A 25,807-nucleotide genomic window follows, 5' to 3' on the forward strand; every position below is an offset into this window, starting at 1 on the left:
GACATCATAAAATTTCAATCAATTTAATTTGATTTCCTGTGAGGCAGTGCTGTTCTAAGTGGTATGTTTCTTGGAACTTTCTCCCCCTTGCAATGTGTTGGGGGCCGCTGACTCTCTTCAGGCGTTCCTGATTCTCCGTTGAAGAGTAGGAATCCAACTAGCGCTTTAGGAATCCATCCCATATCATCATTGGATTATGCATGAATGAATTATTGTGGCATCACAGCACCAATATCACAGGGCTGTCCTCAGCAGCAATCCCCGCAGCAGCCGAATAAATGGCCTACCTAAAGAGGTTCTCCATAGGAGAACAAAACGCTATCAAATAAATTGCAACACTAATTCCTTGTGATATCATTGCACTTATTTTAGAGTTAGTGGACGAACTTTTCCAGTGGTGAAGAGAAATGTTCCAAATAATTAAGAATGTGATCCCATGAGTACCCTAAAAATGCACACAAAAGTACTCAGTGGACAGTTCTTAAGTGCTTAAATTCCGGTTTATGTCTTGGAAGAGTAAAGAAGGCTTATTCCCATATGTTACAAGTGTTCCTTGCTCATGAGGAACTAACATTCATAGTCTCACCCAGATTTAGAGAGCAGTCCTAAACAGGTCTACTCAGAATCTTCCTGAGATCTGTTCAGTGGGGCTTTCTCCCAGGAAACGGTTCTTAAGATTGTTCTGTTAAAGTTGTCAGTTCACCTGCGTGAGGTCTAAGCAGAGCCAGGCAGTGAGACTGCAGGACATAAGTGCAGAGAAAAGAAAATTGTTGGTCTCTTTCAGCATCATTTCCAGCAGGGTTTCCCAGCCAGGGGAATTCTCCTGAGCGCCCTGGGAATCTGCCTAGCAGCGGAAGAATTAGACTAGTTCGAATCTCATTATAGAATCGGCATTGAAAGAGAACATGTTCCATGGTTTCTACATGTCCAGAGCCACAGGTGCCTTTCCTTTCGGTATAGGGTATTTTCCTATATCTTCCTTCTAATACCGCCGAAGGGAAGGCATCACAGCGTGCCAAAGTGAAGGCCCTCCTATGACTAGGTACTTCAAGCTTGGCCAGATATGTCATAGGGAAAGATGAATATCTATTGGGTTCACTAATAATGAAAGATGGGTTATTAGCTAGGTCCCAAGTTAATGTGTTTTCAGAGGACTAAAAAAAAAAAAAACCCAAAACCTTACGGTGATATCCAGATGCACCTTGATCAGCAAGGGGACTGCGCCACAGGCTTCCTCAAGCAAGGAAAGAAGAACAGTAATTCGCTTTCTCAGACGCCTCCCTCCAGGTGACTTCTTCTTTGTACTGGCTGAAGAGGTGAGGCCATCCTGCACCTGCTTTACCATGATGTAAGAATAGGGGACTTGTCAAGGGAGCGGGTTCAGAGAAGCTGACCTTAGAAGCAGATAGAGCCCACGTGGTCCTGCTCTGGGTGCCCAGCGTTTGAAGTTGGTGGTCCAGTGATCACAGTCGAGCAATTACGGCCCTTGTCTATGGCAGGTCTACTCATCGTCAGATACTTATACCTTTAATTAGTTTCCGTAGCAGTTTATGGCCTTTGAAATGCGATAGCATAATTTAAAGGTGGCGGAAGAGTTTCCTGTATGGATAAAGGTTCAACAGTGCCTTGCTGCTGGGACATTCGTGTATGACGGGGGAATGCCTCTTTGGGTTAGCATTTCAGTAATTGGTTAAAAAATGTTATTTGTTTCTTTGTTGTATTCCTGACTGCTTTTTCTACCTGGTTGAATCCCAATTTCACTAATGCTCTAGATGATTACAAAATAATTTGACATCATATAGGAACAGTAAATTTTGCACTTCGCATTTCTGACTTTTATACGCTCAGCGTAGCCAGTTACTAACATGCAAATGATGAGTACAGTTAATGTAGTGAAGTATTTGGATACTTTTTTGACTAGTAACTAGCTTGGTTGTTTCCCCTCCCCTGATAAATATTTGTCGATTGAAAACCAACGTGCTAAAAATCAATGAAATAACAGTATTGCCAAAATGAAGCTGAAATTTTGTGTTGAATTTTAAGCAATACCAATTAGGGATAAAGTTATATACTGTAGAGCAGTGGTCCCCAACCTTTTTATCACCGGGGACCGGTCAACGCTTGACGATTTTGCTGAGGCCCGCAGGGGGGAGTCTTTTGCCAAGGGATGTCACCGCCTGAGCCCCTTCTCCACTTGCTTTCCCACCGGTGTTCCTGACTTCCCGCTGGGGGGCGCTGCCAGCAGCAGCTGCACAGTGCCATGCTGAGGGGGAGCCCCAGCCATGGCGGCCGCTGGAGAGCACCAAAGGTGAGCTGGCGGCAGAGTGGCAGGATAGCCACCGAGGCAGCAGCCGGGGAGGAGGAGCCGCGGTCCGATACCGACTGATCCACATACCCGTACAGGTCCCCGACTACTGCTGTAGAGGATAGAGATCCTTTGAGGTTTATTTAATTTGGGCCACATCCCTTTTCTGGCTTTTTTAAAAAAGTGTGAGCCAGAATGCTAGAGCAAGCTTTCATAGATCAAGGTTTTATGTAATTTCATGTAATATTTTGAACACCAGTCTGTACTATCTATTGATTGGTAAGACACTTTAATAAAATATGAGTCCAAAGGCAGTTTAAAGACAAACAAAGTTTTATTCAACGCCATCTATTATTAAGCAGAAAATTCCCATGTTTTGCTCAAAGAATCTATTAGGAGAAATAGAGCAATAGTAGCAAAATTGCCTCCAGAAGTACAGGCAGGATTTCGAAGAGGCAGAGGAACTAGAGATCAAATTACCAACATATACTGGATCAGGGAGAAAGCTAGGGAGTTCCAGAAGAACATCTACTTCTGCTTCATTGACTACGCTAAAGCCTTTGATTGTGTGGAGCACAACAAATTGTGGCAAGTTCTTAAAGAGATGGGAATACCAGTGCATCTGTCTCTTGAGAAACTTATATGCAGGTCAAAAAGCAACAGTGAGAATTGAACATGGAATCACTGATTGGTTCAAAATTGAGAAAGGAGTTCGGCAACGCTGTATACTGTCGCCTTGCCTATTTAACGTGTATGCGGAGCACTTCATGAAAAAGGCAGGATTAGAGGAGTCACAAATTGGGATCAAGATTGCAGGGAGAAATATCAACAACCTCAGATATGTAGATGATACCACTCTAATGGCAGAAAGTGAAGAGGAACTAAAGAGCCTGTTGATGCGGGTGAAGGAGGAGAGCACAAAAGTTGGCTTGAAACTCAACATCAAGAAAACAAAGATCATGGCATACGGCCCTCTCAATTCCTGGCAAATAAATGGGGAAGAAATGGAGATAGTGACAGATTTTATTTTCCTGGGCTCCAAGATCACTGCAGATGGGGACCGCAGCAAAGAAATTAAAAGACGCTTGCTCCTGGGGAGGAAAGCTATGGCAAATCTAGACAGCATCCTAAAAAGCAGAGATATCACCCTGCCAACAAAAGTACATTTAGTCAAGGCTATGGTCTTCCCAGTTGCAATGTATGGCTGTGAAGGTTGGACCATAAGGAAGGCCGAACGTCAAAGAATTGAGGCTTTTGAACTCTGGTGCTGGAGAAGACTCTTGCTAGTCCCTTGGACTGCAAGGCGAACAAATGGGTCAGTCCTAGAGGAGATCAGCCCTGACTGCTCCTTAGAAGGCCAGATCCTGAAGATGAAACTCAAATATTTTGGCCACCTCATGAGAAGGAAGGACTCCCTGGAGAAGAGCCTAATGCTGGGAGCGATTGAGGGCAAAAGAAGAAGGGGACGACAGAGAATGAGGTGGCTGGATGGAGTCACTGAAGCAGTCAGTGTGAACTTAAATGGACTCCAGGGAATGGTAGAGGACAGGAAGGCCTGGAGGATCATTGTCCACAGGGTCGCGATGGGTCGGACACGACTTCGCACCTAACAACAAAAGCAAAATTGCCAGGCTAGAAAGGAATTACTCACAAAGGACCAAATATTGGCTTATTACCAATGAACCCCACTTCTGACTCTCAACTGTTCCTATGCCCTTATGCAAGACTTGCATTATATATGAGTGTATACTTTACAAAGTAAAATATGCAAGTCTGTCATTGCACATATTTAGAAAAGCCTGGACTTAGATTTGTCAGTGCAGTGAAATCTTCCAGGGAAGAAAACAATATGAATGGAGGAGGTTGTTTGTTTTGTGCTGATACGATACTAGACTTGAGTGGCACATAGGTTTGATCACAGCCCCTTTCCCCAATGAAGGTGGAAAGGCCCTATTATGCCTGCTAATTGATGCTGAGGGCTGTGGCGGGCCTCTTTTCATCCACTCCGTTCCGCGCACTCTAGGGACATAATTCATGCACACATTAACATCCAGCATGTCTGACAAGGCATAGACACACAACGTAACGGCGACTTCATTTTTTAATCAGCTATCTGAGGACTATTTGTCTGATCACCAGAGGATTCCGTCAAATGGGCAGAAGGGATGACACTAACAAGTTGCCGTTTCCTCCCCCCCCCCTCTTGCAATGATGAAAGATTATAAAAGCTGAAATAGTGCATTGTGGCTATGTATATGTATATGCACAGGATTTTGGAAAGCAAAAAACTGGTATTCATTGGGAGTATTGCTATAATACAGTTGTTGATATTCTGGGAAATTCCTGAATTGGGTCGATGGGGGGGTTACAGTTAGTTATTTATCGTAGTGTACCCGGGAGGTCTGAGGATTGTCTGGCAGCCAGGCAAGGGACATTCGGAGGTGGTTCCCCATTGCCTGCCTCTGCATTCTGACCCCTAGTGGTTCTTGGGGGAACTACCGCCCAAATCCTTGGAGATCTCCCCTCCAAACACTAGCCAGGGTCAGCCCTGCGTAGCTTCCGAGATCTGACAGGATCGGGCTAGTGGGGACGGGGGAAATATGCAGATCAAAGAGGAAGATTTTCCAGGGAACACACAGAAAACCATTCTCCCTCTTGGTTTTCAACTCAGTCTTTGGTTAACTTGTTTTTGTATGATTTTGTTCTCTACTTGTGTTTTCTGACGCCATACATAAAATCTTGTCTGTAGGATAGCCGCTGATATACTGCTTCTCTTTGACGAAATAAAAACTAATTTCAAAATTCCCTCTAACTCACATAAACTTGTCCACATGCTCATGTCAGTGTTTTCTCTCCTTAGACTCAGTCTGAGCAAGCTGTGTGCACCTTGCACCTCGACTATGGTAGGGATGTCAGGTATGCTGTGGCAGGTGACCTCTAGGCAATCCCTTCTGTACCTCAAAGACTAGATTGTCCAAGGTCCCAGGTTCCACCCCCAGCCTCTCCAGTTAAAGAGTGTGGCAGCAGACCTCCACCCGAGACCCTGGAGAGCCACAGTCAGTCTAAGGATCCCATAGTGACTGTAATGTACCAAAGGTCCAGCTCCATATCATGCATCTTCATATGTGTTCATGTGTGATGGGGGGAAGGGGGCAAACCGGCATGGTGCCTGCGCACTACATCACTTCCAGCAAAACCAAGAAGTGACGTTATGGGTTGGGGCCTCCTACAAGAACCCACAAGAGCCCTCTCCTTGGAATAATAAAAGGAATATAAATAACATCTGAAAATAAGCTTATACCAGTGGTCATAGAATCCTAATCATTGTTTTAACTGTTTAATGCTATAATTTGATTCATATATGGTGTAAACTGCCCCAAGCCGGTCTCCAGGAAGGACAGTCATACAAATTCAAATATAAGCTTGGAGGGAGCCATCTTGGTGTAGTGCAGGGGTAGTCAAACTGCGGCCCTCCAGATGTCCATGGACTACAATTCCCAGGAGCCCCTGCCAGCGAATGCTGGCAGGGGCTCCTGAGAATTGTAGTTCATGGACATCTGGAGGGCCGCAGTTTGATTACCCTTGGTGTAGTGGATAAGAGCGGTGGCTTCTAATTGGGTGAGCCAGGTTTGATTCCCCACTTCTCCACATGCAGCCAGCTGGGTTACTTTGGGCCAATTACAATTCTCTTAGAGCTGTTCTCACAGAGCGGTCTCTCTCAGAGCTCTCTCAGCCCCACCTCCCTCACAGGGCGCCTGTTGCGGGGAGAGGAAGGGAAGGCGACTGTAAGCTGCTTTGAAACTCCTTTGGGCAGGGAACAGTATGGTGTAAACTGCTTCTTCCAAATGAATAAATGGTATTGGAGCAGTGCTATAAGATGCCTTTCCCGGCCCCATGACATCCCTACTGTTTGATGACAAGGTTCTATATCACTGTCCAAACATTCTTCTAAGAATCTAGATGAAGGGTTATTTTCTTTGGGGGATTCTCACACCTGCTAGTTTTGTGTTGCAGAACCCCCCCCCCATTTTATTTTGTGTTTTAACTCTGAAATTCCAGTTCAGCTTTGTAGAATTTGGAGTGTGACGGTAATGGACCCTCCCAATTTAAAATATAGCCGATCTCTTCCAGTTCAGCCATTATATTTGGGGATGGGGAGGGAATTACCATATTTGCCAGCATATAAGACGACTGGGCATATAAGACGACCCCCCAACATTTCCACTCAAAATATAGAGTTTGTTACATTCCATTACAGTACTATGGGCCACTATGGGCAGCTATGTCTATCCCAAATGAAGTGCACCCGGCGTATAGGACGAACCCCCCCCCCCACTTGGAGGCATGTTTTTCAGGGGGGGAAAGTAGTCTTATACGCCAGCAAATACTGTACTCTTGAGAATGAGGTAAAGTGAACTTGAAACTTAAGCTGGACTAGGGCTGTGTGGTCCGGCATGCTTCGGCCGCTTCAGCGATCACTTAAGCCCAAAGCGGACAGTGCCGCAGTGGGGAGGGGCAGCGCCGGTGGCGGTGCACCAGCTAGCGCCCCTCCCCTCCGTGTTGCGGCCCTGGCCACTTCAGGCTTCAGTGATCGCCGTGGTGGCCAAAGCGCACCAGAGCACACAACCCTAATCTGGACTTCTCTGTGCACAGGGTTTCCCAAAATGCATACCCATAGCACAACAAAATTTGAGTCCAATATCACCTTTGTTGATTTATTCAAGGCGTGAGCTTTCGAGTGCCGGCAGTCTTCCTCAGACAATGGAACAAGGGTCATAAGAGTACAGATGTAAGGGGAAAGTAAATTTGTAGCAAATTAGTAAAATGTGTTATAAAATCCAAATTATGCAGTACGATAATTCTTCACTGGAAAAAAAAAAGGCTAATAAGTCCTTTGGGTTCAGTTGCAATTCACAAAATCACTGGAGAAATAAAAATGTCGAGGTTCATAATTAATGGCAGACATTTTTTTTTTGTTTAAAAGCAGCCTGACTGTACAGCTGATTTATGATGATCCCTTAGGCCTGCTGGCAGGGGCTCATGGGAATTGTGGTCCATGGACATCTGGGGAGCTGTCAGGCGCACAGGAAACTCACAACAAAACTTATTCAAAAGAAAATAGTTTTATTGATTAGCACTATACGCATTGGACTGAAAGTCAAATCTGACTCGAAGCCAGATTTGCCTCAGCTTATCAATACATTTCTCCCGCCCAAAACTTGACAGTTCCCAAGGAGGGGGGTTAGTGAGGAAAGACATATGTGAAACAACAACAGGATTCCAAACTCCCATCCTTGAGAGAATTGACAACAACCCTGTGAGCCCATAACAAGATAAGGTTAGAATAACATCACTACTCTACTTTATTGCTTACACACTACAAGGCCGGGGCTAACAGGCGCCAGGTTCAATTAAACAATATAACTGACATGGAGGAACTCAGGCTAATTTATGACAGAGATTCTACAATCCTGACATCCCTCCGCATTAAAACTAACTTCACTCCCCCACCTAGCCGGCATCTACCGGGCGAGGGCAATCAGGAAATGCTCGATGGAAAGCCCGGAGAAGGCGGGGTGCCTTCACATTCCCTGCCTCCACCCACTCTTTGTCCCCCGAAGGGAAATCTTTCCAATCGACCAGATATTGAAGGCGACCCTTGTGCAAACGAGAGTCTAAAATTTGGTTGACTTCATAGTGGGTGTCTTTGTCGATGTAAATTGGCACAGGCTGGTCTGGAGGAGGGTGCCACTCGTCTGGGACCGGAGCTCTTCGCAGCAGGCTGGAATGAAAAACCGGATGCACATTCCTGTAAGTCTTTGGTAAAGCCAGCTCAACAGTCACAGTATTAATCAGTTTTACCACTTTAAATGGCCCCACGTATTTAGGGCCAAGTTTCTTTGATTTCTGCTGGCACCTCAGGTTCTTAGTGGACAAATAGGCCAGGTCTCCCACTTTCCAATCAGGTGCAGGTACTCTTTTCTTATCTGCTTGGGCTTTATAGGCTTGTTTTGCCTCCTTGAGGCTAGCAACAATTTCTGGCCAACCTGTACTGATGGTCGATGCCCATTTATTTATATCAGGAGTCTCAGTGGAGCTGAATTCCCAGGTGGGGGCGGTTGCCAAATCAGTCCCATACACTACTTTGAAAGGTGATACCCCTGTTGAGGCATGGACCCCATTGTTGTAGGCAAATTCCGCCAGCGGTAATAGGGAGACCCAATTGTCCTGCTGGTGATTGATGAAACAACGCAAATACTGTTCCAGGATTTGGTTTACCCTTTCGGTCTGGCCATTTGATTCAGGGTGATAGCCCGAAGTGAGGGCTTGCTCCACCCCCAAAAGTCTCAGGAGTTCCCTCCAAAACTTGGAAACGAACTGGGGGCCCCGATCCGTCAGGACACGTGTCGGGATCCCGTGCAGACGTACCACGTGTTCAATGAAAAGAGAGGCCAATTTTGGTGCTGAAGGCACTCCCGCGCAGGGAATGAAGTGAGCCTGTTTAGAAAAAGCATCCACTACCACCCATATAACGGTGTTCCCGTGGCTGGGAGGGAGGTCCGTAATAAAGTCCATAGTGACATCTGTCCATGGACGAGAGGGGGTGGGCTGTGGTTGCAATAGCCCCTTTTTCTTGCCTCCAACCGGTTTTGAGGCAATACAAATAGGGCATCCCTGCACATATTTCTCCACATCTTTGCGCAGGGACGGCCACCAATACTGTCTCCTGACTAGGTGCAGAGTTTTCACGAAACCAAAGTGTCCAGCAGTTTTTGCGTCGTGGCAAAGTTTCAAAACCTTTCCCCTAGCCACAACAGGAACAAAGAGTCTCTCGCCCTTAAAAAAGAGCCCCCCCTTCTCAGTCAGATCAGGGCGGAGGGAGCCAAACTCCGGATCTTGTGACATCTCCTTCTGGACCCAGCCCCCTGGGATGGGCGTATCAGTCTTTACGTGGCTGCGCGTCACGGCGGCCATCCCTAGTTGGGCGGGGGTGAAAACGGTGTCCACCAATGGGTCTCGTTTGCTGTTATACTGGGGCAGGCGTGATAATGCATCTGCCAAAAAATTCATTTTACCCGGCAGATGCTTCAGGGAGAAGTTGAAACGGGCGAAAAACTCTGCCCATCTCATTTGCTTGGCGGAAAGCGAACGGGGCTGCTTGAGTGCCTGAAGGTTTTTATGATCCGTCCAGACTACGAATGGGGTCGCGGACCCTTCTAGCCAATGCCTCCAGGTGGAAAGGGCCAATTTTACTGCAGCCGCCTCTTTTTCCCAAATTGCCCAGTTTCGCTCTGCCCCCGAGAATTTCTTTGACAGATAGGCCAGCGGGTGTAATTTTCCGTCCTCCCCCTCTTGGAGGATCACGGCCCCCATTGCTACGTCCGAGGAGTCTACTTGTACAGTAAATTGCTTAGAAGGGTCAGCATGGGCCAGCACTGGTTCGGACGTAAACAACAACTTTAGTTTGTCGAATGCGTCTTGGCAGGGGGGAGTCCACAGAAGGGGCGTCCCCGGGCGGCTCGCCGTTTTACCCCCTTGTTTGGTCTTCAACAAGTCAGTGAGGGGCAACGCCACTTTGGCAAAATTGGGGATGAAAGTCCTGTAAAAATTAGCGAATCCTAAGAAGCTTTGCAGCTGCCTCCTGGTGCGGGGGGGTTCCCAAGCCAGCAAGTCGCGCACCTTGCTAGGGTCCATCTCAATCCCCGCTTGGGAGACACGGAATCCCAGAAACTCCACCGCATCGCGGTGGAACTCACATTTAGACAGTTTAGCAAACAATTGGTGCCTCCGCAAGCGGTTGAGCACTTCGTGTACCAGTTCAGCATGACTCTCAACATTCTCTGAATACACAAGAATATCATCAATGTAAACCAACACCCCCTGGTACAATAAATCATGCATAATTTCATTAATCATATTCATGAACACGCCCGGAGCGCCGGCGAGGCCGAACGGCATTACGGTGTACTCAAACTGCCCCAGGGGGGTATTAAAAGCCGTTAAATATTCGTGCCCCTTCTTGATCCGAACACGGTAATAGGCTTCCCTCAAATCCAATTTCGTAAAAATCCGTGCCTTCCCCAAGTGGCCCAACAAGTCTTTTATCAGGGGGAGCGGGTAGGCATTGCAGGTGGAGACCGCGTTCAACCCACAGTAGTCAGTACACAAACGTAGCGAACCGTCTTTCTTTTTTACAAAAAGGACCGGGGCCGCCAATGAAGATGTGGCCGGTCTAATAAAACCCCTCGCCAAGTTCTTATCCAAAAATTCCCTAAGCTCCGCCATTTCCCGGGGGCTCATGGAATAAAGTTTGGCTTTGGGGAGTGGCTCCCCTTTCTTTAATTCAATGGCACAGTCAGTTTTACGGTGGGGGGGCAGTTGGTTGCACTCTACCTCCGCGAACACGTCAGCAAAGTCCCGATACTCAGGAGGGAGCGCTGCCCCCCCCGATCCCAAAGCGGCCACAACCCCCGTAAGTGGGGAATCCCGCGGTCGAGCGTGCTGCTCGCAGGCGGGAGAGGTAAAGTCCACAGTCCCTTCTTTCCACTTTACTAAGGGGTCATGTTCCTTCAGCCAATCCAACCCTAACACACAAGGGAAGGCAGAATGAGGGGCTACCAAAGGCTGGATTTGCTCCCAATGTTTTTTTATGTCCAAGTCCATTGGGCGCGTTTTCGCCGTGGCCTCCCCTCCGGGAGCGCATTTCCCATCTAATTGGGTGATTGGCAAGGGTTCCCTCAGCGGCACCTTTCCCACCCCCAAAGTCTCGGCCAGTGCCGGGCTCACTAGGGATTGGGTGCACCCTGAGTCCACGATACACCGGACTCCCACTGTTTTCCCCGACTTGGGGTTGGAGAGCTTGGCAGGTAGGAGTAGCAAGGGGGAATCACTCACCACGCGTTTGCCCCTGTTGGCGGCCTGCTGGCGGGGCGCCTTTACAGCAGACCGTCCTCGTTTCCCGACTGCTCCTCGGCTTGATCCTCGTCCTCCAGCCCGCTTCCCTCCTCCGAGTCGTCCACTGCTGGCACGGCAGCCACTGGCACCAGAAGAGACTTGGCACTTTTCTTGGGAGTGGTTTTCTTGGCGGGCTGGGCTTTCGGTGGGGCGCTGCTCACGGCTCTCGGGGTCGCTGTTGCTTTTGAGGGGCAGTTTGCGAGAAAGTGCCCCGCTTGGCCACAACCCAAGCACAGCCCTTTTTCCATGCACCGGGTGCGCTCAGACGGCTCCAACTTGGCTCGGGGCTTGGTTTTCGCCGGGGTGGAAGTTTTCGCCACGGTTTTGCCTGCCAGGACCTGTACCATCGAAGCTCGCTCCAATCGGTTTTCCATCTCCCCAGCCAATTGGACCCATCCTTCGACTGTAAGCGGGTCTTCCAGGAGAAGGCATTTGTCTGCCAGAGTAGGATTGAGGCCCCCCACAAACGACAGCACGCGTTGGGGCTCCGTCCAGTCCGGCACCGAGGAAGCCAGCTCTTTAAACTCCCTGGCGTACTCGACCACTGACAACTTCCCTTGCCGGTGAGCCCTGAGTTTCTTCTCCGCGGTCTCTCGCTCGAACGGTTCCACGTACATCTGGCGCAGGGCTCTCATGAAATGGTTGTAGTCACGGATGGCTTGGGGGTGATAGCGGTACAAGTCCACAAACCACTTGGCTGCTTTGCCTTCTAGGGCTTGGCCCACGAAACGCACTTTCTCAGCGTCGTCCTGGAAAGTGAACCCCATTTCCATCATGTAGGCCTGGAGGTGCACCAGAAACGTAGGAAAATCGGAGGGGTCTCCGGAAAACTTAGCCTTGAATTTATAGGTGCTCCGCATCTCCACACCCCGGAGGTGGGCTGGTAGGCGCCCCGGGCCCCAATCCGCCGGTGCCGGGGCCGGTACTGGGGGTCTTGCACCGCGGCCGATGCCTCGTCCTCTCCCCGCCGCCGCTCTTGCTCGTTCCGCTGCCCGGGCCGCCTCCGCTGCTCGCGCTGCCGCTCGCGCCGCTTCGCGCGCCGCTGCTGCCGCCGCCGCCTCGGCTCCCGCAACGTCCGCCGCCGCCGCCGCTGCTGCCGCCGCCGCTGCGTCCTCGCCTCCGTCCGCGCCATCCCCTCCGGCTCCATCGCCGCCCGCGCCGCCTTCGTCCTCTCGCTCCTCGCCCTCGCCTTCTTGTTCTCGTTGTGCTCTCGCTCGAGCCTCTGCCTCCGCCTCGATTTCCAGCTGCGCCCTGGCCCTGGCCAACGCCTCAGCATCCGCTGCCGCTTGCGTGTCCGCCATGCCGTGCTCCCGCAGTGCAAGCCCACCACTCACTCGTCGCAGGCTGGTATCGTGCGCACCACCACCGAGCACTTCCTTCAGCAGGCGTTGCGTTCGGCGCTTCTCCTCCGGATCCAACCGACCCGAAAGATCCTGCAGCCAGTTAGTCACCCTGTCCAGCTTGTACTGCAAGTCCTGTGTCTCACCCACAGGCTCCAGCGCGTAGCTAGGCAGTCCCAGGTGCTCCGGCCACCTCTCATCCCCAGTAGGGCGGTCGTATTTAGACAATCGCCTGCGCTGGGTGACGTGTCGTTCCAAAAATTCCTCGGGCCCCGGGGTTGTCCCCGAGATTGCCCGCATCATGCCCGAGCTGTGCGGGCCGGCACTCGCGCCGTCGCCCTGGGAGAGGTCCCAATCCAGGCCCTCTCCCTGCTCAGAAAAAGTATGTCCCTCGCCCTGCATTTTGCAGGTGAAAGGAGTTGTGAGATTTGACTTGATGTCAGGCGCACAGGAAACTCACAACAAAACTTATTCAAAAGAAAATAGTTTTATTGATTAGCACTATACGCATTGGACTGAAAGTCAAATCTGACTCGAAGCCAGATTTGCCTCAGCTTATCAATACATTTCTCCCGCCCAAAACTTGACAGTTCCCAAGGAGGGGGGTTAGTGAGGAAAGACATATGTGAAACAACAACAGGATTCCAAACTCCCATCCTTGAGAGAATTGACAACAACCCTGTGAGCCCATAACAAGATAAGGTTAGAATAACATCACTACTCTACTTTATTGCTTACACACTACAAGGCCGGGGCTAACAGGCGCCAGGTTCAATTAAACAATATAACTGACATGGAGGAACTCAGGCTAATTTATGACAGAGATTCTACAATCCTGACAGGAGCCACAGTTTGGCCACTCCTGCCATAGGGTTTCTAAGGCAGAAGACAAACATAGGTGGTTTGCCATTACCTGCCTCTGCGTAGCAACCCTGCCCTTCCTGAGTAGTTCCCCATCCAAGTACTAACCAGGGCTGTCTCTGCTGAGCTTCTGAGATCTGATGGGATCTGGCTAGCCAGGACCATCCAGGTCAACCTGTGATCATCCTTGCCAAGTTCCTGTAGTTGAGGACAGATGAACAAGGGCCTGCTGGAAACCAGGGATCCTTTTTGCATGAAAACAATGAGGTTCTCTAGATCAGTGGTCCCCAACCTTTTTATCACCAGGGACCGGTCAACGCTTGACAATTTTACTGAGGCCAGGGGGGGGGGCTAGTCTTTTGCCGAGGGACATCGCTGCCACCACCTGAGCCCCTGCTCCACTTGCTTTCCCGCCGGCACCCCTGACTTCCCGCCGCCTGCTGGGGGGGCGCTGCCAGCAGCAGCTGCGCAGTGCCAAGCCAAGGGGGAGCCCCAGCCATGGCGGCCACCGGAAACCACCAAATGTGAGCAGAGTGGCAGAGTGGCAGGGCAGCCCCCGAGGCAACAGCTAGGGCAGAGGACGAGGAGGAGCCACGGCCCGATACCGACTGATCCACAGACCGGTCTCGGTCCTCGGACCGGGGTTGGGGAGCACTGCTCTAGATTACAGCCCTTGACACCACTTTAGAAAGCTCTTCTGTGGCAGACTGAGGGCATGAGGGAGTGACTTAGTCTTGTCTTCCCTCCAAAAAAACCAAATATAGGTGCTGATTACTGGCAACCCTTCGATTGTGCCCCCTCGTCATCACACACAGATGGCTGCAGGTTTCTGGTCTCTGCCTCAAAATATTATAAACCTGAGAAAGCAATACTGCATTTTCCCTAGCTCTGTCTTTACTGCCTGCTTATCCTAGGTTGGTAGTCAAAAAGCCACATTTTCTTTCTGAAAGATCAAGAATTTGACCTTCAGAATCTAGATTCTGATTTGGAAACAATTAGAAGTTGCGCATGCAGTAAAGCCGTCTGTTTTTCTTCTGGAGAATTTAAGAATTTCCTGTAGAAGTCAAGTTATTAATAACCACAATGATTTATGAGTTCATCAAAGCAAAATGGAAACGTCCACTTATTTCTGACAAGGCGCTGACCAAACCCAACAAACGTGGCTATTGTAGAAGGTTTTGTCACGCTCTTCCTTCCAGATTTTGGAAGCCGCCTTTGGCATTTTGGGGGATGTTTTGTGTTATTCAAGGTAGTGCTGTGCTGTAGGCAGCCACGGGCATGACCCTGATACAGCAAGACCACATCGCTCACTAAGCATTCATTTGTTGACACGGATTATTTCATCAATAAGCTAAGGCGAAATGAGGCTGCAGCTTCCCTTCTTGGTACTAATATCCACACTTTCATATGTGTTTGAAACATGGAGAGCTGACACACGTGGGGCAAGGGACTCTTTGTGTTGCAGATTGCCTTCCTTGGCAGAGGGGTGATTTCCCTATCTATATGTAAATTCTCTGCAGGAAAAGTTTTGCAGCTGCGAAACTTTGGGTCTGCGCCGCTTCATTCCTCCTCAAGAGACATGGGACATTTGTCCTGCGAGGAGCGGCGTGAAACTCGGAGCACTTTTACTCTCCCCTCCATTTGTCGGCGGGACTTGCTGCCGTTAAGCAACGCCGTGGAGTTTGTTCGCTCAGCAGCTTCTAACAACACAGAGCCAAGGAAGCAATTGCAGAGTTCAGGCGTATGGTTGGATTTTAGCTTACAGCCTTCACAGAGTTCTTTTTAAAATGGCATGTTGTGATGGTGGGGGAGAGCTTGGGGCCAACCTTGTGCCTCCCCCCCCCCCAGTTCCAAAAAAGGAAAAAAACTCAGCGAGTTATGGTTAGAACTGAGATTTGCTCCTCCATAGTACTGATTGTAGATCCCATGCCCACGAGCACTTGTTCTGGATTCTTCCACAGCGAATAACCTTTGACTCTAAGACAGGGTCACCCGGTCCACTTTGGCCCTTGGCAGGAGATGTGGGGTAGGGTTGCCAGATCCATTTTGGCCATGAAGCTTGGGGAAGACAAGGATCTCAGTAGGGTACAATGCTGTAGAGCAGCCTTTCTCAACCTTTGGACCATGGAGTTGCCCCTGAAACAATTTTTCAGGCCTCAAGAGGCCCCGGAAGTGATGTCACCTGACGACATCTCCCCACCATACCTCGGAAGTTACATCACTGGACGTGACATACCCATGTTAATGGGCAGACTGGAGGAGGACTTGGGGAGGCAGACAGGATACAGTTTAAGGAGGAAGTAGGCATGCAGGCTCCACCCCCTCCCAGGTGCAGAAACCACGAGAGACCTCACTCAAGCTTGGGAGGGAGGGAGGGAAATAATGGAAGCAGCCAGTCCCCCAGCTTTTAGGCGAATCCATTAAGGCAGGAGGGGAAAGGCCACAGACCTCTGGGTCTCCTGGTTGGGAATCCCTGTTATAGAGCAAGGGTGGCCAAACTGTGGCTCTCCAGATATCCATGTTGGTAGGTGTTCATAGTAATTATAGTCCATGGAGATCTAGAGAACTACAATGAGTTGACCCTCCAAAGCGCCTGTTTTATCTAGGGGAACTAATCTATGTGGTGTGTAAAAGAGCTGTAATTCCAGGGGATCCCCAGGTTCCACCTGGAGGCTGACATTCCTACTCTAAGCCCAAGGGGGGTCTTCAGCCATTGCAGGTCCATGGCTTTGAGACTCCATTGGGTAGAGAAAAAGCAGCATATAAGAACCAACTTCTTCTTCTTCTTCTTCTTCTTCTTCTTCTTCATGTCCTTCCAGAAAGCACCAGGAGAATGGAATCTGTATAGGCACGTGACATGGGAGGGGAGGCTCCCTGATCTACCTGAGGATCCCTGTCACTGCTCTGAGCCACTGAGATGGGCAATCAGTTTATAGCACACAAAGCTTGCACGGAAATTCCCGTAAATAGTCCTCTCACATACACACGCAGACTCTCATTAAAAAAAAAAAGAAGGCACCATGCTTTCCCGAGTCTTATCTCATAATATATTGAAATCTCACATCAGCTAGCTAGGCCGCTTAATTTTGAAGCGCAACCTCCAACATGGATACATTTCATGGGCACCTATTTTGTAGCACCCAAGGCAATCCAGAGCCCACTGGCCTCACATTCCCATGCTGCGTTATTCCTCACAGCGAGCCTGTAAAAAAAGGAACTTGAAAGCCATGGTTGGACTACTGTAATTCACCCTGAGTTGGGCTTTCCCTTGAAGGGATCCCAGAAAGTTCATTTGGTTCAGAACGTCTCAGGCAACAGGACCATCTTGTCCATCATAAAGCAGCTGCATTTTTTTTTATTTTAATTTTTGCATTTGTATGTCGCCCTTCCCAGGGGGCTCGGGGCAGTTCACAAGTCATAAGCATAAGTATATATAATAACAATAAAACAATAAAATGAACACCCAAAATCCTAAAATATGATAAATTTAAGTTAAAGGTCTAGCAATTTCAGAAGGGCCGCTTCCTTTAATGAGCAGCACATAAAATGCATTCTTAGTAATCAGTGGGTGGGTATTAACCAATATTTTAGGCACTTTAGATAGAGAGCCCAGCATTTTTATGGTATTTCTAGGCCTCAACCATAGGCCCGGTGGAACATCTCTGTCTTCCAGGCCCTGCAGAATTGTTTGAGGTCCTGCAGGGCCCTGATCTCACTGGGCAGAGTATTCCCCCAAGCCAGGGCTGAAAAGGCCCTGGCCCTGTTTGAAGCCAGTTTAACCTCTTTGGGACCAGGGATCTTGAGCAAAATTTGCTCACTGGACCTTAAACCTCTTGGGGCTGCTGGTTTGTTTCTCAGTTCAAGATTCTGGTTATGACCTCTACTAGGGACTGTTTCCCTACTTAAGATTGCCCACTTGGGATCAGCCTGCGTTGGTATTTTCTTCGTTGTCACTCGCACTTTGTGGAAAGTGCTTCCGGGGCAGGGTGTCTTTCGAAGTTTCTGCAAGGCCCTTTTATTTGCAGAAGCTTTTAATGGGTTATACACTGTAGGTCAGTGGTCCCCAACCCCCGGGCCGGGGACCGGTTCTGGTCCGTGGATCAGTCGGTACTGGGCCGCGGCTCTTCCTCGTCCTCCTCCCTGGCTGCTGCCTCGGAGGCTGCCCTGCCACTGGCTCACCTTTGGTGCTCTCCAGTGGCCGCCATGGCTGGGGCTCCCCCTCGACGTGGCAGCTGCTGCTGGCAGCGCCCCCCCCCCCCAGCAGGCTGGCAGGAAAGCAAGTGGAGCAGGGGCTCAGGCAGCGGCGACATCCCTCGGCAAAAGGCTACCCCCCCCCTGGCCTCAGTAAAATTGTCAAGCGTTGACCAGTCCCTGGTGATAAAAAGGTTGGGGACCACTGCTGTAGGTCTCTTGGGGGAGCATTCCAGTTATTTGGAGTTTTAGTTCATTCCGTATGCTTTGAATTGCAATTCGTAAGTTGCCTCGAGCAACAAGGGAAAGGAAGGATATAACTATTTTAATTTTAAAATAAAGGAAAGCGAATGTGTCAAATAAGCCCTTTAGAGGCAAGCGCAAAGTTTCAGTTGTGAGATTTTGGCAGGACCGGCTTCTCCAAAATTAGAACTCCACCCCCCCCCCCTATTTTTTTTCACGTAGGCTCATCAGTTTCAGCATAAAACCCAAATCATTTGGGAATCAAAGTGGGGGACTAGCGAGAACAGTGACACTGTAATTAAGAAATGCCGCATTTACAAACAAGAATTTATACTCCGTGTGTCTGGGGAAGCACCGCATTTGCATACAGACACTGTTTACTTAAGTTAAAACCGCCATTAAGCAAATAACATTTTAGACAAACAAAAATGTGCCCGAGGCTCTTTGTGCATTATCTGAATGTATTGCTCTGTCACCTGCTATTAAAGCTTTTATCGTTCCAAGTATCTTCTTATTTATACAGCCCAATTAATTGTTTCTTTGGGGGGGGGAGGAGACTGGGGGTTTTCTAGCATGGCGCTGAATGCCGAGAATGAACGGAAATCTCAATCTATTGACCCCTTCTAGGTATGTGGTGGGTTCAAAGAGTAACGCAACACCTTTTCTGCCATTGTCCTGTGCATGATCTGGCAGTCCAGGTATACTTGGAGTCTGTTTTAAGGTCCTTAAGACTCATCTGAATAAAAACATCCCTCCGGCTTGGGGGAAAGCTTGGCGTTTTTGAGTTTTAAAAACGTTGTGTGATGCTTAGTTTCCTTGTTGAACAAAAAGGCTTTTTTTTTTGCTTGTAATTTAACTTCACGTGCGACTTCAACCCTTTTTTCTCCCATTTTTTTTCATTTTCTTCTTCTTTTTTTCCTTTTCTTTTTTACTCTTCTTTTTCTCTCTTTCTCTCTCTCTTTCTCTCTCTCCCCAAACTCTTTCTGCTCTCTGGATGCAGCCAAACGCAAAGCATGGAAGCTAAATCGTGTTGGTAGCCTGCGAAATATATACAGCAGCAGCAGCACCAACACCGAAGGTAACAAACTTCCAAGTCCCCCTCTCCCTCCTTCGAGTATCTGCTCCCTTTCTTAGCTGTGTCTTCATCGTTCCGCCTCCCCCCCCCCCTAAATCTAGGCTTAGAAAGAAGCATGCATGTTTTCATGTGGTGTTTGCAAACTCTTTTTTTCTTTTCCTTTCCTTTCCCCCCCCCCTCCCTTTTTGGTCTTTTTGCCTTTCTGTCTGTGTGTTTTCTTTTTTGCCATTCATGTTCCTTTCAGTTTACTTAAATTTTGACCTTTCCCTCCAGTCGTGGAGTAGTGATGTTTAAATTACTTTGAGAACCCATTTTCTTCAATTTTTTTTTATATATATATATATATTTTTCGCTTTATACATGTGGGCATTCAGTGTAATATTTCCCAAGTTATTACAGTTTTTTAAAGTGTTGGTATCAGGTGTAATGATCTGTAGCCAAATACAATAGTGTGCCTTGACATTTAAGTAACAGTCTTAATTTGTTTTTGTGAAAGCATTCCCCATAATGCTTTCTGTGGCTCTAATCCAAAAAGGCACGGCAGAGGCAGAGCCGTTATTTGCATGTGCTACTCTTGCTTGTAAATTCTGTATATTGTTGTGTTTTCTAAAGGTCACCCGGTGCCAAAGTTCACAAATTGACTTCCATCGCTGTTTGCCGTGAAGACAGCCATCATGGCGTTTATATGGCGGCAGATTGGATTTCTTTTCCTTCACCTTCATTTGAACAATGCAATTATAAATTGCCCTCTTTTTTATTTATTTGGGGGTTCTTTTTTACAAATGTGAAAGGTCGATATTACTTGGGAGCCAAGAAAAGGAGAGAAAAACCTTCCTCCACCTTTGTGGGGAAAGGGGGGGGGAGAGATGGCATACGAGATGCAAAAGAGATCCAGCTGTAACGGGGAAGGGGGGGGGGCCCTGTCACTTAAGTGCAACACCAAAGGGGTCAAGTAATCACAAGCACGTTCCCGTCCACTAATTAACTTATTTTGGAACGATTACGGCCGTAATATTTTCCTTAATGTCACCGTTTTCTGGGCTGTTGATTTTAGTGATTGAGAGGCGACAGCGTTAAATCTCTTGTAAATTTTAAATTGCACCGCTATTTCTGTAAACAAGTCCCTCTGTTCACATCCCGATCATTAACCTTCACTGATTTATATCTCGGCCTTTTCTTTTCTTTTCATTTTTTTTTTTACACAATTGCTACTGTAGCCCCAGCAAGTCTCCCTCCTCACACCAGCAGATGAAATGTATCTCGGACATGAAAGTGCCCTTTTTTTTTTTTTACAGCCACTTGTTAAGGTGCCTTCTGTTTTTTTTCTTTTTGTCCATAGCCTTGGTTTATTTCCCATTGTAAAAGTTTAAATCGTCACCTTCTACAATAACAAAAGCAACCGCCTCCGTGGCCGTTTTTTAAAGAGTCTTTCCAAGGGCCTTTAAGGGGGGAATGCGGGACTCGGTTAGGCATAAATTGTTTAGTTGCCGAAAGCTTAATAAATAGGGAACACGGAGGGGAGGGGGCAAATATCACCTCCACCCCCAAATAAGAAGGATTCTGGTGGCATCTCAGAGACTAACATGTTTTGCTGCAAGATGCTAACTCTGACACTGGCCTTTGCAATCAGAGAGAAAGGCATTCTCGTTGTTTTTGTGTGCATAAACTTAATTGAACAGTTCCATTTTTAGTTCTCTCTGACTTTTGTGGAGAGGGAGCCTGACAGTTTTCATTTGTAAGATTTTTCTAATAATTCATCTTGTTCTTTCCCAGTTTGTGACATTTGGAAAATTGGGGGGGGGGGCAGACTTTGGCTTTCTCCACCACCATGAGACAACTGAATTCCTAGCAAGAGATTCGTAGCACTTGAAGTGACATCTGCAGGATTCTCCTTGAGTCATAAATATTGCATGCAAGGGAAGGGCGGTGCAGGAACCAAAGAAGACAAGAAAGGGCCACCCAGATCCCCCTGTGTACGAAATATACATTGAGTTACCAGTTGCCTTCAGCCAGAGGTCACATCTCTGCAAGCCTCATTGAGAGACAGTTTGGTGTAGTGGTTAGGAGTGTGGACTTCTAATCTGGCATGCCGGGTTCGATTCTGCGCTCCCCCACGTGACCTTGGGCTTGCCACGGCACTGATAAAACTGTTCTGACCGAGCAGGAATATCAGGGCTCTCTCAGCCTCACCCACCCCACAGGGTGTCTGTTGTGGGGAGAGGAATGGGAAGGCGACTGTAAGCCGCTTTGAGCCTCCTTCGGGTAGGGAAAAGCGGCATATAAGAACCAACTCTTCTTCTTCTTCTTCATTGGTGATCCTGCTCTGAACACGGGCAGGGCTACTTAAAGGCCATTGGGTTTCTTAGGTATCCTGGACAGCTAGCTGTTCTGCTCTCTCCTCTTTGATGGAATGGAGATGATGGGGAGACAGCAAGAGAGAGAGAATTTGGGCTGGTGACCAGAGAGAGGGAGCTGCACTCAGGATGATGCATGCCCATGGCCGGAAGGTAGGGTTGCCAGCTCTTGGTTGGGAAATACCTGGAGATTTGGGAGGGGGAGCCTGGAGAGGCCAGAGCTTAGGAAGGGGGCAGGACCTCAGCATGGTGCAGTGCCATAGAGTTCCATTCTCTCCAGAGGAATGAATCTCTGTGGCCTGGAGATTGACTGTAAAAGTGGGAGATCCCCAGGCCCCATCTGGAGGTTGACACCCCTAATGACAGGCCAGTTTTCAGCATGTCTGGGGACTGCTGGTAGGGCTATTCACCCATGTCCTGACAAAAGGGATCCCATTCCTAGCAGCACAAGAGAATCACATCCCCCTCTCTCTGCTGCCATTGAATTATACTTGCTCTATGCAGCGCCTCAAAGGTCCATAAACCAAAGTTTTATGCTGTGAGGAGTGGGGGAGACATGAAACATCCAAAACCTAAATCTAAGGCCTATGTCTATTGATTTGACACATGGGATTTTCAATGCTGAGTTTCTGTGTGCTCTCCTGGCTCCAGACTAGCAGTCTACTCCAAATAATATAATTATAATTCCACAGGGCCTTCAAGACTTTTGGTTGGAACCAATGACTTATGGCCTTCCCCAACAAACCACCTCCACTGAGAGACACCTAGTCTGGAGACTTATGGGCAGTGAATATCTGGAGGCTGATACTGCTTAAATGCTGCTAATTGTTATGTTTTCATTAGGTATTATACTGTTAAATGTTGATGTTATTGTGCTGGTTTTTAATTTACTGGTAATTTTAACCTGTCATGTACACCGCCCTGAGCTATATTGGGAGGTGGTTGCAGAAATTTAAATAATAATAATAATCTTATTTTATAACACCCTTCCTATGCTCAGGGCAGGTAACAACAATTAATAAACAAAAAAAGTTAACATCAATATAAAGGTAAAGGTATCCCCTGTGCAAGCATGTCTGACCCTTGGGGTGACGCCGTCTAGCGTTTTCATGGCAGACTCAATACGGGGTGGTTTGCCAGTGCCTTCCCCAGTCATGCAGGACTGAACTGAGAAACCCCAGGAAAAAAAACAATTTATATACAATTTATATACAATCATGAACACGGCTTCATTGGTCCATTTATATACAATCATGAAAGCAGCTTCATTAGTCCATTGGTCAGTTTTGGTTTAATTTCTGTGAAAGGACACTTGCATGATTTTATGGTTGGGGGGGGTCACCACAACATGACGAACTGTATTAAAGGGTCGCGGCATTAGGAAGGTTGAGAACCGCTGCTCTAGGATGTATTTCCTCCCCCTATCCTTAGTGGCCTTAGATTATTTTGCACAGCAGCCATAAACCCAAAAATGCATTTTGTTAGAAATCAGGGGGTCCCTTGCCCGGCCATATCCTCATCCCCTTATGTTGCATCGGACCAGATTAGCAACCTGCGCTTCCTCTAAGATGCTCAGAGCATTGCATACAGAGTGTGTCTGCTGTATCCTTGTAGACTCATTCAAAAGCGAGTCTTTCTTGCATGCCCAAGGAAATGCCAATCTCCACCTTATTTATTGGATTTTTATACTGCCCTCCCATACAGCTCAGGGCGGTTCACATAAAACATTGCAAGGGTAATACATAGAACAGTCTAAACATATAGAAGTCATAATAACATCAATAATAACCCAACAGTGGCTTCAAATAGAACAACTTAAACAAAACCCTCAGGGAGGTCAGGCTGCTTCAGGTCATGGAGGGGTGTCGGGGGGGGGACCAGTGGGTGTTGTTGGGTCGGTTGGACTCAAACAAATGCCCGGTGGAGGAGCTCCCTTTTGCAGGCCCTGCAGAATTGTGGGAGTTCAGGCAGGGCCCTGATCTCTTCAGGGAGTTTGTTGCACCAGGCGGGGGCCAGAACAGAAAAAGCTCTGGCCATCGTTGAGGACCGATGTGTTTTTTGGGGACAGGGATCACTAGCCAGTTGGAAGTGACAGAGCATGGAGCTCTTTGGGGCATGTAGGCAGAGAGACAGTTTCTCAGGTACGCTGGGCTTTGAAGGTACGAACCAAAACCTTAAACCTGATCCAGAATTCAATTGGGAGCCAGCTGTGTTGTTGAAGCATAGGCCGGATGTGGGATCTCCATGATGTATTGGTGAGGATCCTGGCCGCGGCATTCTGAACCAGTTGTAGTTTCCAGATCAAGGAAAAGGCTAGGCCTGCATACAGTGAGTTGCAGAAATTCAGTCTACAAGTGACCGTTGCATGGATCACTGTGGCTGGGTGTTCTGGTGCCAAGTAGGGCACTAGTAGCTTGGCTTGGCGTAGATGGTAGAAGGCCTGTCGCGCTACTCTTGTGACCTGTGCCTCTATGGAGAGGGAGGCGTCGAGAATCACACCTAGGTTTCTGACAGAGTGGGCTACTACTAGACGCACTACGTCCAGATTGGGTAAGCACGCTTCCTCACTTGGCCCCATCTTAACCAGCCACAGGACCTCCGACTTTGATGCGAATTTCCTCCAGGCCAGACTGGCAAGGGATTCTGGGGGTTTTCTTGGGGGGGGGCATCATCTGGACATGGAGTTGGGGTCACTGTGGGTGGGCAGGTAATGGTGAATTTCCTGCATTCTGCTGGGGTTGGACTAAGTGACCCTTGGGGTCCCTTCCAACTCTAGGACTCTATGAAAAGAGGTAACGCCAAAAGAACTTTGGAGCTGAGTAGAGAAAGAAGTCTGCCTTTCGCCCCTCAGACCGTGCCTCAGCATGCATCCCCCCCACCATGTCCTCACTCATTCCCTTGTGCTTCCCCACCCCAACCAGGCTAATTTTGAAGACAATCCGTGTGCTGAATTTTATTTTGCGCTGGGAAAATAATTCCGATTGCCTTCTCGTTCGGATTCTTCCACCTATTAAGGTGCTCGTGTTTCTTCCAGATCTCACCAAGGCAGTCGCCATAGACTTCCTGCCACTTTTCTAACACCGAATCCTCCAGCCCGTTAACCCTACGCATGCTGGATCCCCAGCCAATAATTGATGACTAATTGGTCCACTAACCTTTTAGAAGAAAAAGGAAAGAAAGGACGGCGACAGCCCAGGCCCCAGCATTATGAACATGTTTCCTTGTAAAATCAGTCTGATGGCCAAGTTGCTTGCCCCCAAGGAGGCAAAATTAGCCTTGTGGGACCTCTTCTGCATAGAAACTGGACACAATTAGAGTCGTATTCACTGTTGTTAATGCGGTTTGGGGTAATTGGGCGGGTTGGTTTTGACAGGTTGATGATGCTAAAATACTATTATAGGAGACCTTTCCATGCATAACAGTTAAACCTGGAAAGCTGTTTAATAAAACGTTTGCGATTGGGCTCACAGGGATTTCAGCTGTGATGTTGTCCGGCTAAAAAGTTAACTGTTTAGTTTTGATGCCTGAATATGACCAAGGAGTCACTATCTTCATGTAGGTCCTTTCTTCCTCCCTCCCTCCCTCCTGCCATGGTTATTTATTTATTTATTTTGGTGAGTAAAACCACCATATCGGACCATATATTGCATATATCAGACCTAATTTTGGAACCCATAGCATTAACAAGCCCCAAATCCTTGCTGGAAACATCCTGCCTATGGACGTGGTTGTTTACCTGCTCCCCCATGAAGAGCAGCAATTGCCCCACGGAATAGATGAGTAGCAAAGTAAAGGTAAAGGTAAAGGTATCCCCTGTGCAAGCACCGAGTCATGTCTGACCCTTGGGGTGACGCCCTCCAGCGTTTTCAAGGCAGACTCAATATGGGCTGGTTTGCCATTCCCTTCCCCAGTCATTACCGTTTACCCCCCAGCAAGCTGGGTACTCATTTTACCGACCTCGGAAGGATGGAAGGCTGAGTCAACCTTGAGCCGGCTGCTGGGATTGAACTCCCAGCCTCATGGGCAAAGCTTTCAGACGGCTGCCTTACCACTCTGCGCCACAAGAGGCTCTGAGTAGCAAAGTATCATTACCCTTTTATTAGAAAACACGGCCTGAGAAATACAGTGAGAGAGAGAGAGAGAGAGAGAGAGTTCAAAGTTGAAGCTGGCAACCTTGAGTGGTAACCTCTCTCTTATGCACAACATAATGATGGATGAGAGTCTAGATATGCTGTGTGTCATCGATGTGCCTGCAGTGTGTGCAGGCAGAGTAGTGCAGTGGTTCCCAACCTTTTTATCACTGGGGACCGGTCAACGTTTGACAATTTTACTGGGTCCCGGAGGGGGGGGGGGTAGTCTTTTGCCGAGGGACGTTGCCGCCGCCTGAACCCCTGCTCCACTTGCTTTCCCGCCGGAGCCCCTAACTTCCCGCCGCCCGCTGGGGGGCTCTGCTAGTAGCAGCTGCGCAATGCCACACCGAGGG

The 25,807-nt window shown here is 48.4% G+C and overlaps 1 protein-coding gene across 5 annotated transcripts in view; it reads left to right on the forward strand.

The window, feature by feature from the left end:
- The window catches only part of AGAP1 (ArfGAP with GTPase domain, ankyrin repeat and PH domain 1), a 380,857-nt gene that overhangs the window by 284,503 nt on the left and 70,547 nt on the right, over window positions 1–25,807 (forward strand). For 2 of the 5 annotated variants that reach the window (XM_077313638.1, XM_077313646.1), the window contains one exon: window positions 18,896–18,973. The exons of the other annotated variants lie outside the window; for them this stretch is intronic. In XM_077313638.1, coding sequence (XP_077169753.1) covers window positions 18,896–18,973 — 78 coding nt within the window. The remainder of the gene's footprint in view (window positions 1–18,895; window positions 18,974–25,807) is intronic. 5 annotated transcript variants of the gene reach the window in all.

Source organism: Paroedura picta, chromosome 1, assembly GCF_049243985.1.
Source record: "Paroedura picta isolate Pp20150507F chromosome 1, Ppicta_v3.0, whole genome shotgun sequence".
NCBI classification, from domain to species: Eukaryota; Metazoa; Chordata; class Lepidosauria; order Squamata; family Gekkonidae; genus Paroedura; species Paroedura picta.